General features: G+C 37.1%; 1 protein-coding gene across 3 annotated transcripts in view; it reads right to left on the bottom strand.

Annotated features, from left to right (window-relative positions):
- LOC133527580 (diacylglycerol kinase eta) overlaps positions 1–16,937 on the bottom strand; it is a 137,057-nt gene that overhangs the window by 27,837 nt on the left and 92,283 nt on the right. For all 3 annotated transcript variants that reach the window (XM_061864640.1, XM_061864649.1, XM_061864659.1), the window contains 5 exons: positions 14,328–14,442; positions 13,194–13,369; positions 12,577–12,667; positions 6,014–6,121; positions 3,925–4,076 (listed from right to left, as the gene is read on the bottom strand). In XM_061864640.1, coding sequence (XP_061720624.1) covers positions 3,925–4,076; positions 6,014–6,121; positions 12,577–12,667; positions 13,194–13,369; positions 14,328–14,442 — 642 coding nt within the window. The remainder of the gene's footprint in view (positions 1–3,924; positions 4,077–6,013; positions 6,122–12,576; positions 12,668–13,193; positions 13,370–14,327; positions 14,443–16,937) is intronic.

Genomic DNA, 16,937 nt, shown 5'->3' with positions numbered 1-16,937 from the left:
CAAAAGTCAACTTTCTAAAAGTCGGCTTATCGCAAAACTACTTAGCTCTCGAAAAACACCACACTATCACGAATTTAATCCCACCCCATTACTATCCCTATCAGTTTCGAAGGTCATATACGAGGTTCTCGAAACTCACTCATCACACTCGTTGCTCACGCAGTTCATAGCACTCTTATCCGAAGCAAACATTTCTAAGTCATTATTTATTTTTGTGGAGTTTTTTTGTGAGTGAAAGTGATGGATATCAAAAATACCGGTAAGTTTCTTATATTTTAATCTATTTTGAATTATAAATATTTATTTAATGATACATATATAACCCACTAAACATTACCCTTTTCGTAATTAAAATTTAGAGTATTTTTTGTATTCAATAGTGAATATACTATACTTCCGAGCTCGTCCGAGTATTTTTTTTTATGGCCATCTATAAAACAAGTCTTTATTTATATATCCTGAAAAATTGGGGAGCACTTTTGAGCACTTTTTAAAATATCGTGTTTCAAAAAAAAAACACTATGTAACAAATTATTACGTTGTTTTTTTCAATACTGTTAATATGGCTTTTCTGTTGTTATAGGTTCAGCAAATACCTCGGGTGTAAAAGTTGTGACTCGAAAATATCTGTTTGACAAGATGAATGAACCAAAATTCCAGTCAATAACAGAAAAATTTGACTTCTTGGAAAATTATCTCCTTATATGCCCAAGTGACGCAGACAAAGAAAAACACGCTATGAAGCATAAATTTTCACATTTTAAATCAGAATTTAAAAAGAAATAGACTAAATCACGTCGTATAGTGGAAAAATTCTGACAACTAATGAATCTTGGTTGGAAGGAACATTTGAAATATCGATTAAAACTCATTGCAGGCGCGGTCAGCCGTCCAAATCGTTCAGTGAGTCTAGTGAAAGAACAAAACGCAGTAAAACTGATAACTTGCTCCACTGTAAATAAAGAAGTTATAGATCTCAAGTTAATAAAGCGGATTCGAATGAAACAGATCGCCTTACTCCGCAACAAGCACTGACTTAGCAGTACGAGAAAGAAAATTCGCGTTAAATCATTTCTGCAAGAAACTATGCAGCTATTGATTTCTGCTGAGCCACATAGAGCTGCCGCAGCGCAGAGCGAGGAATGCTTCCAAAGCAATAAAGATGATTTTTCTTTAAGACATGACCAGAGATCGGACAAATTTGCGTCATTGCTCGCAATAATGTAGACATGACTCCAAAATTAATCAAATATGTAATCATTTAATTAATTTCTTACTTGACTTAAATTTTAATTCCTAGTCAATAAATACAAAAGTTGTGGGCGATAACCTCAAAATCGGGATAAACTAAACAAAGAACAGAAAATAAACTCTGAATTATACCTACTGGAATAATAATATTCCTATAAAACTAGGTACTTAAGTTTGCCCCATTAACATCAGTGGAGTGCGAGCGGAGTTTTTCAGCACTTAAGTATATTTTTGATGTAAAAAGAAATAGAATGACTGCAGAAAATTTGGAAAAAATACTGATTATTTTCTTTAATAAATCTATACTTTAACAAACTTTTGTATTTATTGACTAGGAATTAAAATTTAAGTCAAGTAAGAAATTAATTAAATGATTACATATTTGATTAATTTTGGAGTCATGTCCACATTATTGCGAGCAATGACGCAAATTTGTCCGATCTCTGGACATGACATATTGTTTTGTATGAACATTTGTATACACATAAACGTAATAGTATTAGATGAGAACCTATGTGTACTTCTATGACTTTCTGGAATGTGTTACTTGTATACCTAAATATATATATAGTAGATATTATATTATTTACATTATATATTCAATGGAAGATAATAAAATATATCAATACCTAACTTAACATTGTATTATTCATAAATATATAAAATATTTAAGCTAAGGTTTTTTTCACATTACAGGGCTCCTTGTAATGTGAAAAAAACTGAAATAACTGAAAAATAGCCATAATATAAATAATAATAATATTAATTAAAAGGCGTAGGGATGTGACGACCCCATCGCCCGCTGGTTTTACCAGTGCAATCAGTCAACGCAGGGCAGCTTGTGGCGAGCTGTTGGGGAGTAGCGACCTCACGTACCCGAGTGCTCCTGGGGAGTTCTGTTAGCCGCAAGGAGGGTGGGTGGGACAGGATTCTCTGCCTCTGGCTTGCCTTAGCCGGCCGGCCAGAGTGGAGTCGTTAGAGCTATAAGCTCCAGGGGTGGAAGTGAAAAATTGCATAAGACGCGAGTTGGCACAGTGGCTGCACGCAGCCACTGGGTAGAAAGCGGCGTACACCTCTCGACACCCCTGAGCCCTCACACCGGTGTTGCCCTTGAGCCATCCTAGATGTCGCTTTTTGTGGGGGCCCATCTTGTGGGGGCGAGTCACCGTCTGCCGGAAATAAAATTGAATACCGTTTTATTAGGCAGGCGTCCGGTTTTTTATCCCATAGCCCAGTATTTAGTCCATCGCTTTCACCCAATAGCCCAGTTCATTTTAGATTCCATCAACCCTCAAATAGTCCTTACACCCTGGCGGGTGCTGCCTCTGCGTGCGTCCCATGACACGGGCAAGGGCAGCATCCGTTAGGTGTACCCCTTACATTTCATTAAAGTGTCAAAAGGGCCTCTACGTGTTGGCTTCGGCTCCGCGCACGCCTCCCAAAGGTCCGGAGCACCATTGTTCCGTGATGGGAAAGACATATTAATTATATAAAACTACATTTTCTTACTCCAAAATCGTGTTTAAAATGCAAAAATGCAATATAATATTTTTGGCCGCCTAAATCGTCATTTTCGACCTGTGCTATGGTACTACGGCAACATGTTATTAGATAAATACTAATTTTGTGTTAAATTTATGAATAGTATCACCTTAAAATAGGTTTACCATATGTCCCGGTTTGAAGTATGGTTCCCCGGCCATGCCGTGATAATTACCAATATGGCCATACATGGTCCCGGTTTGAATAACAAGGAAATGTGATTTTTATACCCACAGTTCTGCCTTTCCTATGCTACTTTTATAATACAATAACACGTATAATTTTCACTTAAGTAATTGTTTTATATGCAAGGCTATATACTCGGAGGTTCATTTATACCAAGACTAGCTGTTGCCCACGACTTCGTCCGCGTGGATCTGTTTCCCGAAACACATTTTCAACCCCTTTTTAACTCTATTAGGTGCAGCATTTTTATAAGCACTAAAATTACCTAAAGGTTGTCTGGAAGAGATCGCTTATTAGCGATACGACCGCCTGTTGTTATGCATCTTCTTAATTTTCTGTATTCTTTGTATTGTCTTCGGTATTGAGGTGACGAGTTGCAAATCGCCTGTTCGCAGATGTATCGTACAACGTTTTACTGTACATATGGCACTTTAAATTTTGCTATAATTACGTAATGTGCTAATTATCGCACTAGTGCAGCAAAGTAACACCATATGTACTGTAAATAATATTTATATTGTATTATTTTTTGTACTTTCTAATAGTTTCTCTTCCTTTTAATTGTATGTCTCTGCTCAAACCGTTCCCGTTACAAACTTTCAACGCCCTCTTATGAAAAAACGCTGAAATTACTTTTCTTTTATTTGAATATAATACCTTTTCACGAAGTTTCAAATTCCTAGCTTAAAATAAAACATGTTCCCCATATAAAGGTTCAACTCCTTTTTAACCCCCTTAAGGGTTGAATCTTGTACGCTTATAAATGCAACCTAGTATGCAAATTTTTACTATCTTTTATAGTTTCGGCTCTGCGTTGGTGAATCAGTCAGTCAATGGATAGATTAGCTAGTGAGGCTGAAGTAAAAGGCTGTTTAGCGCGTTACATGTTACCTTGTTTATAATATATAAAATAAATGTGCTAAAATGTATTATACGTGGACTCACTTATCAGGATGTAAAGAAGCGGCCGAGACAGCAGATGTGGCCGAGGAACGACGGCTGTCGGCGAAGGCTCGCGGGACAGGCAGTGTCGACGCCTCAACCTCGGCGCTCTCGCCGCCTCCGTCGCTACCGCACGCTTCGCATAATGCTACACCCTGTATTTATATTAAGATACCTTTTAGCCTCTTCAAATGATGCGAATGAATGAAGGTTGACAATTGAAAAAAAAAACTTAACCTATTTCTATATTTATATATTATGAATTATGAAGCATGTGTTATTTATTATATAATATTAAACACCCCCATGTCTGATCGTACATTCAGATGAATTGGTTCGCTGCTTTGGCTAAGTGCGTCTCTCATCACCGCCGAGAAATACAGAGCGAACAAAGTGGGAGCCATAAAGCAGCCCTGCTTTACACCACTATAGTATCTAACTAAGAATGAGTCAAAAAATTCGCTGCTTCATGGAACTGCTTTATCAGGTTTACTAGCTTTGATGGGCAGCCAATTTTCTCTAGAATTTACCAGAGGGCCAGACGTGGGACTTGGTCAAAAGGCTTTTCGAGATCTACAAAACACATGAGAGAACAGTTTTGCTCTGTACACTTTTCTTGTATTTGTTTTACAATAAATATGGCATCCACCGTACCTCTGTTAGGCCTAAAATCACATTGGCTCTCTGGACGGATTTTTTCAGCTAGGGTGCTCAATTGTGTATTTATTTTGTGCGCCAGTACCTTACCAGACTACAATCAGCTATATCTCCTTTACCTTTATAAATTTTGCATAAAGAGGCATCCTTTCAATCTTCCAAGACTGTACGTCTTTGTCTCCCATACTCCTAATATTAAGGTAAAAAGGCTATTTAAAATATTAGGGGTATGCGAGACAGAGACTCCACTGTACTTGTATACTTCTAAAGGTAAACCATCCGCGCCTGGTGTCTTTGCGTTCTTAAGTTTCCTTATGGCTACCAAAAACTCTGTAAACTTTGGAGGGACTGCAAGATTCTCCTTCAGCGGCAAGTAAGCATGAGAGCATTGATGTATTCTAAGGTCAACTGCGATATGGAATTAAGGACCTCGTTGAAGTGTTCTGCCCAACGAGCAAGCACCTCGCCATGGTCAATAAGGCGACAGTCTCCGCTACGTGAGCAGATAGGTGCAGTTTTTCTAGTTTGTGGACCAAATACCGCCTGAATGCCCTAAAAAAATCTACCTATTTGGTTAGAATCTGCAAAATGCTGCAAATCCACAGCTTTTTTGTACCACCAGCGATGTTTTGGGTAATTCAGCATTGAAAGACGTTAACATCTTCATATACCTGGGTAGCCAAATCCGAGCCGACAATCGCCTTGCCTCAGAGATTCCAACACACATAGCCAAAGCTACAGCCACATTTGGAAAATTAAACAAACGTGTTTGGAAGTCGCACGATCTAAAACTCCAAAACAAGCTTTCTGTGTACAAGGCCATGGTGCTTCTGTTTCCAATACTTACGTACGCCTCAGAGTCTTGGTGCCTGTACAAGGGAGATATCAGAAAACTTGACACTTTCCACATGCATTGTTTACGCAGCATACTTAGAATTAAGTGCAAGGTCGTGTGACTAACACGGGTACCTATTACGTCGGGGCAATATGTTTAGTATGGAGGCCATTCTAATGAAAAGCCAACTAAGATGGAGTGGCCACGTCTGTCGCGTGGATGACTGTAGACTACCTAACTCTGTTTTCTATTCGGAACTCAAGGATGGGAAACGTACCCACGGGGGACAGTGTCTGCGATATAAAGACGTTCTGAAGCGTCATCTCAAAGCTTGCGACATCCCATCAGAGCGTTGGGAGGAGCTTGCGGTTCAGAGATCAGAATGGCGCAATGAAGTTCTAGGTACCTACATCTTACCTTAAAATAAAATAAAAAAAAATTTTTTTTTTCAAAATAAATGGCGACTTACTACGTCTTGTGCGAGAAGATATCAGCGTAATTTTGCTCGTAATCACGCCGGTCGCGATATTCTTGGTCCTCATCGGTTGGTGGCGATCACAATCTACGATATTTGATGGTTGTTAAAACGCACAGACGTACCTGGGGGTAGAGCTGCGAGAGCGTGTGCATTAAGGAACGAAGGGCGCGCCGGACGCTGTCAGCGCGGCCCGCCAGCGCGCAACCCCGCGCCTCCCAGTTGAGCTGCTCCTGCGTAAAATGTGATGCCCTTGTTATCATCATAGTCAGTAGTTTTGTACCTACGTACCTAAAACAAAATCACACTTATACAGAAAGTATAATTATCGTTGAATGAATATTAACATTTTTGTGGGATAGGTAATTTATATTAAGTATATATGATGAATCTCGTAACGATAGAGATTTTTGTCATAGTTGGTCCGTGTTCAAGAATAAGTATTACTATTCTATTTTGCATTGTTTTGTTACTTAAGTACTTGCGTGTAGCACACAACTAAACGGATAATTTATAATTGCGTAATCTACAATTCTTTGTAATAAGTAGTTTTCTTAGTAACGTAGGAAACTTAAGGCCTATTTTAGTAAATTTTTGGAAGACTTATTTGTATAACGCTGTTTTTTTTTTGCTAAATTAAAATAAAATAAAAAATTTAAACCCCGCAGGGCAGCTTGTGGCTAGCAGTTGGGGAGTAACGACCCCACGGAACCCAGTGCTCTCGAGAGTCATTCAGGGCTTCCGTCTCCGGCATGTCTTCGGCGGTCAAAGAGGAACTACACACCTACTTTGCTCCTGGTAGTTTTTCCGCAGTTTCAGGAGGTCACCTAGTCAGCGGCAAGGCAAGAGGAGATTGAAGCAGTGTTCCATACCAACTTTGTAATTACCGAAGGAGAATCTTATTTATTTCTCTTACTAGCTTTTGACCGTTTTTTGTCCATGGTGAACTGGCCCTCTACTATTAGCTAGGTACGAGCGAAGTGCATGGTAGGGGTAACCGGGTAAGTAAAGCGATCGCAGCGCATTCGCTGGTGAAAATTGGAACTAACCAAGGGTAGCGTCTTTAACATTTCCTACAAGTTATAGGTATGGCTCGAAATAGAACTTTAATTTACGATTAAACTCTTTCGATTTCGAGCACCTTCAAGAGTTCCACGCAATCCTATAACACCTTTGTGCCCACCAGCTAGAAGTTCTGTACTGGGAAGGAACTCACCAATGTGCAGATTTTGTCAAATTGCCAATGAATTAAGCGATATCTTTGATATTAACTTCTACCCACCTAGTAAATTACGCACAAGCATTAAAAAGCTGGCTGCTCCTAAGTAAATTAAAGATTTTTAATATAGTTAGAATGAACATTGTAATCATTATACCATGATAATAAAATCTTACAATGGTTTTGTACATAATAACCGTACCGATCCGTAACGTTCAATGTGTATGTATAAATTCGACGATAGTTAAATATATGCATTTTTTTTTCTCTTCACAACAGTTAAATTTTTGGCAGGAACCTATTTTTATGTCAATCTTAGCACTAATTATAATTAAACTTAAGTGTAATTTTTGATACTTACCCACTGTTGTTAGTTTTTAAGCATCAATCACAACTTTTGCCTTCAAGTAATTATTACTTAATTATTACACTACTCAATTAGGATATATGCATGTAATTTAAGTTTAGCATTGGTGTAAATAATTGTTGGTAAACCTTATTAAATTAAAAAAAATACTCCTGAAAAATAAAATATTTATATATTATAGGACATTATTACACAAATTGACTAAGTCCCACAGTAAGCTCAATAAGGCTTGTGTTGAGGGTACTTAGACAACGATATATATAATATATAAATATTTATAAATACTTAAATACGTACAAAACACCCATGACTTTGGAACAAATATATGCTCATCACACGAATAAATGCCCTTACCAGGATTTGAACCCGGGACCATCAGCTTCGTAGTCAGGGTCACTACCCACTAGGCCAAACCGGTCGTCATCAATAAATCAAATATTCATTTAAATTGTATGGTGTAATGCATTGTAATCTGTATGAAATGCTGAATATAACTAACGTATTTAACTTACTTATCCGTGTAAATATTTAGCTTTGTAAAATGCTACATATTATGTGATATTTTTCTAGAAGTTGAGAATGGGTATAATACGGTATCCTTAAAAGATAGACAATCACCATCGCGGATTTTTTTCTAGACCCATAAAAGAGAGATAACCCCACCATACAATGTGTTGTTACAGCTCAAATGGATAGGGCAGCGTGTTAGATTAAAGCTCCTAGCCGGCGTGATTTTTTCCGACAACATCGTTATGACATATGACAATGTAGCCGGAAAATGTCAATCCAATTTACACAAAACCTTAACAAGTTATATACTTAAACCTTCCTCAAGAATCATAAAGTTATCGTACGCATAACTTTACTGTTTCTTTCTTATTATGTCAGATATGTTGGTGGAGCCCAGAAGCTCCGTAGAGCTACTAGAATATATTACGTCTAGTAGAGTGGGGCAAGTTCTACTTTACAATGGTCATAAACAGCACCGAGTAAAACTTTTCAAGAACAAATCCCAATTTTGGGCTTGTACTAACTACAAAACATGTACCTAATGGAAGTGTAACAGTTCATTTCAATAAAGTGGTCAAAATTGTATAAAATGTTCGGCACACGGACAATTGCGTTTCAAATTTAAATAAAAACATCGGATGGATGGATTGGATTGGATGTAGATAACGAAATTTTCTTATTGCGGAAAATAAAATGTACATCCCATTCCAAAGCAAAATCATGATACTATTTGTAAATAGGGTTGTTGTTTCCATCTACAAATCTTAGGGCAGAATTGTATCCCAATAAATTCTTATGGATTATAAGAACATGTTAAACTACATTTAGTGAACCACTAATGAGAATATTTTTGTAAATATTTAATTTAAAATACCTTTTAACACACGTCACGTGACCCAAGTCGAAACGACATTGAAGATTCTAATGACAGTGATGACATCACAACTCACGGTTTGACACTATGGTATGGCACACCGCGAAAATCGAAGTTCGTCATTGCGGGCATTTTTCTCTGTCACTCTAATTACGTCTTAGTAAGAGTAAAAGAGAAAGATCGATGCGATTTTCGGTTTTTGCGGTAGGCCCCCCGTTTTTTTTAAATCTTTATTTATTTATTGAGGGTTTTTTATACAAATAGGCCGAATTAGGCCCCCCGTTGTCTGTTCTCAGTACAAAATTTAATACTCAAGCCGCAGCCATTTTGGTGGTGGGCAGCGATTGATAATAAACATAGATGTCGAACTAGCTCTGCAAAATGACCCCCACACACATTGTGCCGAAGCGGGCGGGGCGTCAACTTTGTGCCGCGGAGCTATTTAGTTCGCAAATGGCGGCCCGTTGTGACAGTCTTAGTAAGAAGTATTCAAATTATATCTTTAACGAAAGAAATATGCCTTATTGTGCAGATAAATGATGTGCTAGTCGTTCCAACAAACACTGGAAAAAATATGGGATTACTTTTCACGTATAGTTTAGCTAGAATCATGTTTTTTATGTGTACTTTCTTACTAAGTCCCGGTATCTCGCTGCTATTTATAAGTTTTCGTTAAGTTCACGGACGGCTGGACCGATTTGGCAAATTTTGGTATTGGAATATTTCTAGGTCCAGGGAAGGTTGGAACGGTGAAAAATTATGGAAAGAACGCGAGGAAAGTAGTAAAAACAATAATGCTATTATTCTCAAACTTGTAATGAAATGTTGACATGACTTACTTCAAATTAGGTCCGAAAATACTACATATCACTTGCGATGAGTGAAGATGATATGTAAAGGAATTTCATACACACCTAGGACTATAAGGCAACCTTCTTTTGTTTTTAAACGTCAAATTATGGCACGTCTTGGCATTAAACCATAAAAAACCTATAAGCAAAATTCTGCCATTATGTTTTTTTCTTTTTTTTTTCTTTTATGTGTTTGTTTAATATTATTTGTGGCTATCAAAGGAGCACAAAAATTTCATTATTTTTGCGCTACGACGCACGGTTTAGGAGATACAGCCCCATAAAGTTTTTTTTTTCAGTCATGCAGAAATCTTTATAGGGTCCGTCTATCTGTCTGTCTGTCTTGTCTGTCCGAGGCTTTGCTCCGTGGCCGTTAGTGCTAGAAAGCTGAAATTTGGCATGGATATATAAATCAATAAAGCCTTGTCGGACGGAGTCGTACAATAAAATGCAAAATTTCATTTTTTTTCGTACCTCCCCTACACGTAAAGTGGGAGTGTTTTTTTTTTGCTTCAACCCTACAGTGTGGGGTATCGTTAGAAAGTAGAGCTTAAAAAAGACATTAAATGAAACCTATAGCGGACATGATCAATTGATCAGTTCAGCTGTTTTTGAGTTATCGCAAAAAGTTTCTCCTTCATAGTAAAAAGATGTACATCCACAGTTAAACTTTATTACGACATTAAATGGGTTGTTAAAGTTATTTGGTATTATTCATGTAAATAAGCTAAAATTAAAAATATTTTTTTTTTATTTTACTCATACTATTTATATTTCATTTGTCTAAAACAGTTTCAATATGAGTAAAGCCGTTGACTATTGGCAGTTTTAGAACGAAGGAGTAAAAAGTAAGAGGCAATCCCGCAAATTTTATGTCATATTCGTTTATTGCACTCATGTACGATGCTTTATGTCTAGGACTTATTGTTATTTTTATTATGTTACTATAATGAACAAATCATTTTAAAATTACTGCAGTTTGCTAAAATATGTGTTTTATTCATCTATATAGCATTTTAAATGTTATTCGCTATGGGATATTTATCTTTAGACATGCAAAGTATCCGATTGCAAGTAAGTCTGTTATCTGTTACTTTAATTAGGTACTGATTATGCGCATATTTGTTTAACTCGGGTGAAAGGTTCCAGTTCATCCCTTGGTTAACAATCTACTATATTTTAAGCTTCAGTTTAGCGTATTGTGACGGAAGAGTAACTACGGAACCCTACACTGAGCATGGCCCAACATGCTCTTGGCCGTTTTTTTTTAATTGGTAATAACTCTGAAACAAGGCGAAATCCAGAAAACTTTTTATATGACATTTTAGTCTCTAAATGTAATCAGAAATATGAAATCGGCGATTCATTATATGCATAAGAAAGAATTGAAAAAAAAACTTCTTTTTAATGTTTTAATCACAATCAACAAAATTCGTATAATACAACAACAACAAACAATACAATTAAATCGTTACTAACATGACCGCGCCTAACTTTTCTTAACAACTCACGCTAATTTGGGTAGGTAACGCTGTTTTCTGAAAACTCTCACAGAGCAGTTTTAGTAATTTTCACTATTAAAATAATTTGTTATTCTATCACATTTGTTCTTGTATAGTCTAATCAGTGTAAATCGAGAGAAATGAATAGAAAAAAAGTACTAGCTTCACTAGAACTGGGAGTATAGGTACATATGGGATGTACCCATATTTCAGTTTAGTGAATACTTAGCTTTGGTTTCATTGCACCTTAATTACTTTTTACCCATTCACCAAAATTAAATCTCAAAACGGAATGGTGTGAAAATGCCTGAATCCCTGAATCCCACAATGCCTAATTATTTTCTTAAAATACCACACTCTCAAATTGCCTTAACTTCAAATCGACGTGGTTATAAATAAAATAAAATCTCTTTAATTCAGACAAAAGTCCATAATAATAGAATAAGGTAAAAATAAGAACTAAAATTAAAAAAAAAAAACCGACTTCAATGAGGGAGATCAGCAGTTCCACTTCATCAAATGTCACTTTTCAAATGTAAATGCTTGATTTGTTGATGGAAATACAAAAATCACTATATGTATGCTCTTCACATTTGAAGAGTTCCCTCGATTCCTCATGGACCCCATCATCAGAACTGAGTTTTGACAAAAACGGGACCAAGCTAAGTATATTATCTTATATTATTGTCAAGCAGACTATTAAAAAATAATCGTTAATAACTGCAATGAAACCAAAGCATAAAATTGCACCTAATATTAAAGTTGCACACTTGCACTTAATAGGTCTCATCGGCATTTTATGAAACATACTTTATGACATTTGGGTATTTTGAGACTTGGATGATATTAATTAATAATGTTAATTCATGACTTACGGCTATTTTACGAAGGAAACGTATTGTCATTTAGGCATTTTGGGTCTATGTTATTTTGGAATTAAGGACTAATAAAGACGAAGACATTATATATTATTATGTTAGGTGCAACGAAACCAAAGCAATATGAACTAAATGGACCTAAGTACCTACATGTTATTCATTTTATGCTCGCTGGGGACAGCCGTGGGACGTGGTTTTCGAAAGAGCACGTTGCATGCGATAGAAAGAGATGACCACGAATAGGTACATCCGGTATACCTAAATAGGGGGTTTCTTATACTAAATAACCTTCTGTACGTAGTAGGTAATATTATTTATTTGGTGACACTTAACTATGGACTTATGTTTACTATAATTACTATAGTACCTACTATATACTGCACCTTCTTTTGTGCAATGCGATTTATATCACAAGATTCACAACTCGGCAATATCTATGTTAATTCAATGAATAGCTTAAATAATAAAACCGAAATATTTTTCTTACCTTTTCTGTCTTTTCAATGCTCCCTTTTTCAGTGACTGGCGCAGCTGTCTCGCTTTCGCTGTCGCTTGTAGTATCTCCAGGCTCCCAAAACCTAAACCAGGCATTTTGTACATCAACAGTATGCTTGAATATTCTAACGTTTACTCTTACTAGGCGTACAAAGGGAAAAGAGCAAGTAAGTAAAATGAAAAGATATGATAAATTTCGTATCACTGGTTTATGATGTAATATCATACATATAATTTATTTATTATTTTATTATATCATTTCATATTTGAATTAATCATGTTAGGTTTTATAAAACACAACAACAGCTACGGGTTTCTTAAACACCTTTCACATGAAAAAATGAAAGGATCGATTAGAGGTTAGGAGGTAATCGATTTGCAACACAGTCAGGTCTTCGGTATATTTAATGGGGGGGCATTTGGGTGATTTGTATTTGTTTCCACTTAACGAAACCTGCGTTGCTGATCACAAACCATTTTTGTCGTATGAAATAAATATTTCATTCATTAAAAAAATATAGGCGGTTATTTCAAGAGGCACAATCGACTACGGTCTAAGGACTTCTTATTTGCTAACAAATATTTTAGTGAAAACCGACCAAAACGTACCGGCAACGTGCATGATCGTGCGCAAGATGTGCCCGTGCGTGCAGCAGCAGCGACACGGAGCGGCGCAGTCGATGAGCAGCGCGCGCCGCTGCACCGCCCGCGCGCTCTCCGGCTGATGCCAGCTGTGCGCAACCCGACCGCAACGCAGAACCGGCGGAGCCATTCATTTCACCCGCCTAGCACAATACCATACACATTTTTTTAAATTCACAACAAGAAAATATTCCTTACGCTTAAAGGGTTTAATATGTATAGGTATGTAATACTAATAATAGTATTTTATAGTCAATACAATCGTGCTATAATGGAGAACTCTTCAGCCGAGTACCATGTTTAGTCCACGAAGCTTGCTGAGTGGTCTAACTAAGGTACGAGATTTAAAAGCTTGATTATAATACTTTTACTTTTTTGCTCTTAATACTTTTTCTACTATACAACCTAAATAATTTAACAACATTAGGTAAGTATCCACGAAGATTAAAAAAGAAAATACATCAATGAGCTTCTTTTTACTGAAAAAGAAGCTCATTGATGTATTTTCCTTTCCGGTCATGTGTTTGTTGATCCCTTGGTTTTGTTCTCTTGACCGCGGCGACGTCATTGGTCAGATTCATTCACGGACCTAGATAATTTATGTGAACCTTCTTGGATTCATTATGCATACATAGTTCATTAAAGCGTTTTGTATTGAAGTCATTATGGTTGAGATGGAAACCCATAGCGAAAATTACACGATTTAAATTGAGTATACGAAGTCTTAAGTCAGCCATTATAGTCGAAGAGTAGAAAAACACTTAATTCTACGAAACAAGGATAGGATTTGTCAAATCTAATCTTTAATAACATGGCAATACGAGTCAAGGCACGCGTCGTCGTCGTGAATGACACAATGTATAATATCTATATATAATTGTACAAAGGCGAACTTATGAAATATTTTTTATATATCTATGAGAATCTATTTGTATACGATTCAAGTACATCACAAAGTTAACTATGATATTTAATTTTACGAATTTTTGCTCAGGGCATTTTACCATATAAAACTGCTAAACCCTTTTATAATGATAAATAACAGAATCATAATAATAAATTGTAACAACATTAATTCACTTTCACATATTCCATTCGTACCTGCATAATTTCATGGAGGCTATTCAGCAACGAACTTTCCACCACGATGTCCGGCGGTTCGGGAGGAGGTGGCGGCGGTGCAGACACAGCGCGTTCGAACGTCATTATTGACCACCTGGTACAAAAATAACAATAACAGATTTCTATGGGAATAATATTTCACGTCGCGTAGGAAATAATTTTTAAGAAAAAATAAACCGACTTCAATGAGGGAGACCGGTGAAAGAACGATTATTGTTGATTTTAGATTTCATACAATGAAATTAAAAAGACAGCGTCCTACGCCTAATTATGTAGAAAAGGAGGTAACATGTTTTTTTTAGTCACTGCACCGATCTCGACACATTTCAGATTTGCCCTATGATTGACTGGTAAGATACCCGCAATAGGGTATTCGACTGTATTTAAGTATTTAAGATAAATTATTTCACACCATGCATGAAATAAAGCACCAGATAATTATTAAAAAAACGAAATAGGATAGAAACATAAAAATGTGCCTTAAACCTGACTGCTTGGCAAAGAGAACAAATTGCCAAACGTGAACTATGCATCATTGAAGAGTTCCGTTCTGTTCATCATCAGCAGTTCCACTTCATCAAATGTAAATACTTGATTTGTTAATGAAAATACTAAGATCACTATATATAAGGTATATATATATATAATAAATAATAAGTCCGCAGGGCAGCTTGTGGCGAGCTGTTGGGGACTAACGACCCCACGGACCCGAGTACTCCCGAGAGTCGGTCAGGGTCTCCGTCTCCGGCGTGTCTTTGTCGGTCTGAGTGGACTCCAAGGGGACCCGCAGGACTCTCAGCTCTGGCTTGCCTTCATTGGCCGGCTAGAGAGGAGTCGTAAGAACTAAATGCTCCAGGGTTGGAAGTGAAAACTTGCATAAGACGCGAGTTGGCACAGTGGCTGTTATCAGCCACTGGGTAGAATGCGGCGTACACCTCTCGACACCCCTGAGCCGCCCACACCGGTGTTGCTCCTGGTCGTCTTCACGACGGCATTTTCAGGGGCCCATCTAGTGGGCGGCGAGTCACCGCCTGCCTCGATAACTAGTGAAAACATTGTTATGGCTGGTGTCCGGACCTCTTTGCAATAACCCAGTCTCATTGTCCTCCCAAACTTCAATCCATAGACCGTTATACTGTTCACTTTTACTACAATAGTCCCAATGCCTGCTGCGACCGGTTCATGGGTGTCTATTGTTGGGCCTGTGAACGGGTTCCAGCAGGCGTTCTACATGACATTAAAGCTCTCCAAGGGGCCTCTACGTGTTGGATCTATATCCCCACGCAAGCTTATCAAAAGACCGGGATTTATAGGCCCGTGAAATACAAGGAGATATAATAATAATAAATATTATAGGACATTATTACACAAATTGACTAAGTCCCACAGTAAGCTCAATAAGGCTTGTGTTGAGGGCCTTATCTCTTCTTCTTCTTCTCTTATACTTAAATACGTACAAAACACCCATGACTCAGGAACAAATATCCATGCTCATCACACGAATAAATGCCCTTACAAGGATTTGAACCCGGGACCATCGGCTTCATAGGCGGGGTCACTACCTACTAGGCCAGACCGGTCGTCAACTGTATATATATGCCTTTAACATTTGAGGAGTTCCCTCGATTCCTCGTGGACCCCATTGTCAGAACTCGCACTTGACATTAATTTGTCTTGAAAATCTTATTTGCTTAACAAACACACTGCTTGCTACTGTTTATTTTACCTTTTTGCCTATTATCTAGCATAGAAATGACATCTCACCTCTCAAGCTAAATTGCAATTTTATGTCCTTATCCTTCTGTGCACACATGTTTACAGTTATAGTCTAGATCTGAACTGTATGTTAATGCTGTAATTTCCGCTATTGTTTGTAACCTGTTTTGTGAGCCAAATAAACAAAGTAAAATAAAAACAGCGAAGAGGACGAATCGCTAAACGTGTACTGTGCGTCGTTTAGGGAATGCAAACCGCTTTTACCCAAAACCCACCCAAAACCGGGTTTTTCGAATTTGAAAAAACCGGTTTCGGTTTTATTCGGTTTTTTTTTACCTAAGTTGCATGTTTTATTCATTATAAGGGTATAAATCGGTACTAAACCGGTTGAATCGACATCAAATCAAATAATGTGGTCTTGTGTTAGTTTGATAATTTGTAACGCTAAATGAATTTTTACGGTACAAAATACAAAAATACGAAAGATTTAAATAATTTAAAGTACTGGCAGTGGCAGGACATCCGTGCTGGTGTACGAATTGTATAGTAGTACTTTTTAATAAAAATGGGTATAAAAGGTCTTACTTATAATTTTATTATGCGATGCGCTGTAGAAAAATTCCACGTAATCAATTATATCAATGGCAGCTTTAGAGTATTTTGCTGGTTCGGTGATAACGACTTATCGACAACCTTTTTTGTCTCTTTCGCACCAATAGGAAAGGGTAGTTCAAACCCTAAAGAATGGAATTACTTGACTACCTGTGTTTGCCCAGTTTAAGCTAACACCATCAGTTTCTAATATACTAGAAGGCACCGAGCAAGATTTCGGATTGGGCCATTTGATTTAAGACAAATAACATTAAATTATAA

This window comes from Cydia pomonella, chromosome 1, assembly GCF_033807575.1.
Source record: "Cydia pomonella isolate Wapato2018A chromosome 1, ilCydPomo1, whole genome shotgun sequence".
NCBI classification, from domain to species: Eukaryota; Metazoa; Arthropoda; class Insecta; order Lepidoptera; family Tortricidae; genus Cydia; species Cydia pomonella.
Note: the sequence above shows the minus strand (reverse complement) of the source record. Positions and strands in the feature narration are given on the sequence as shown.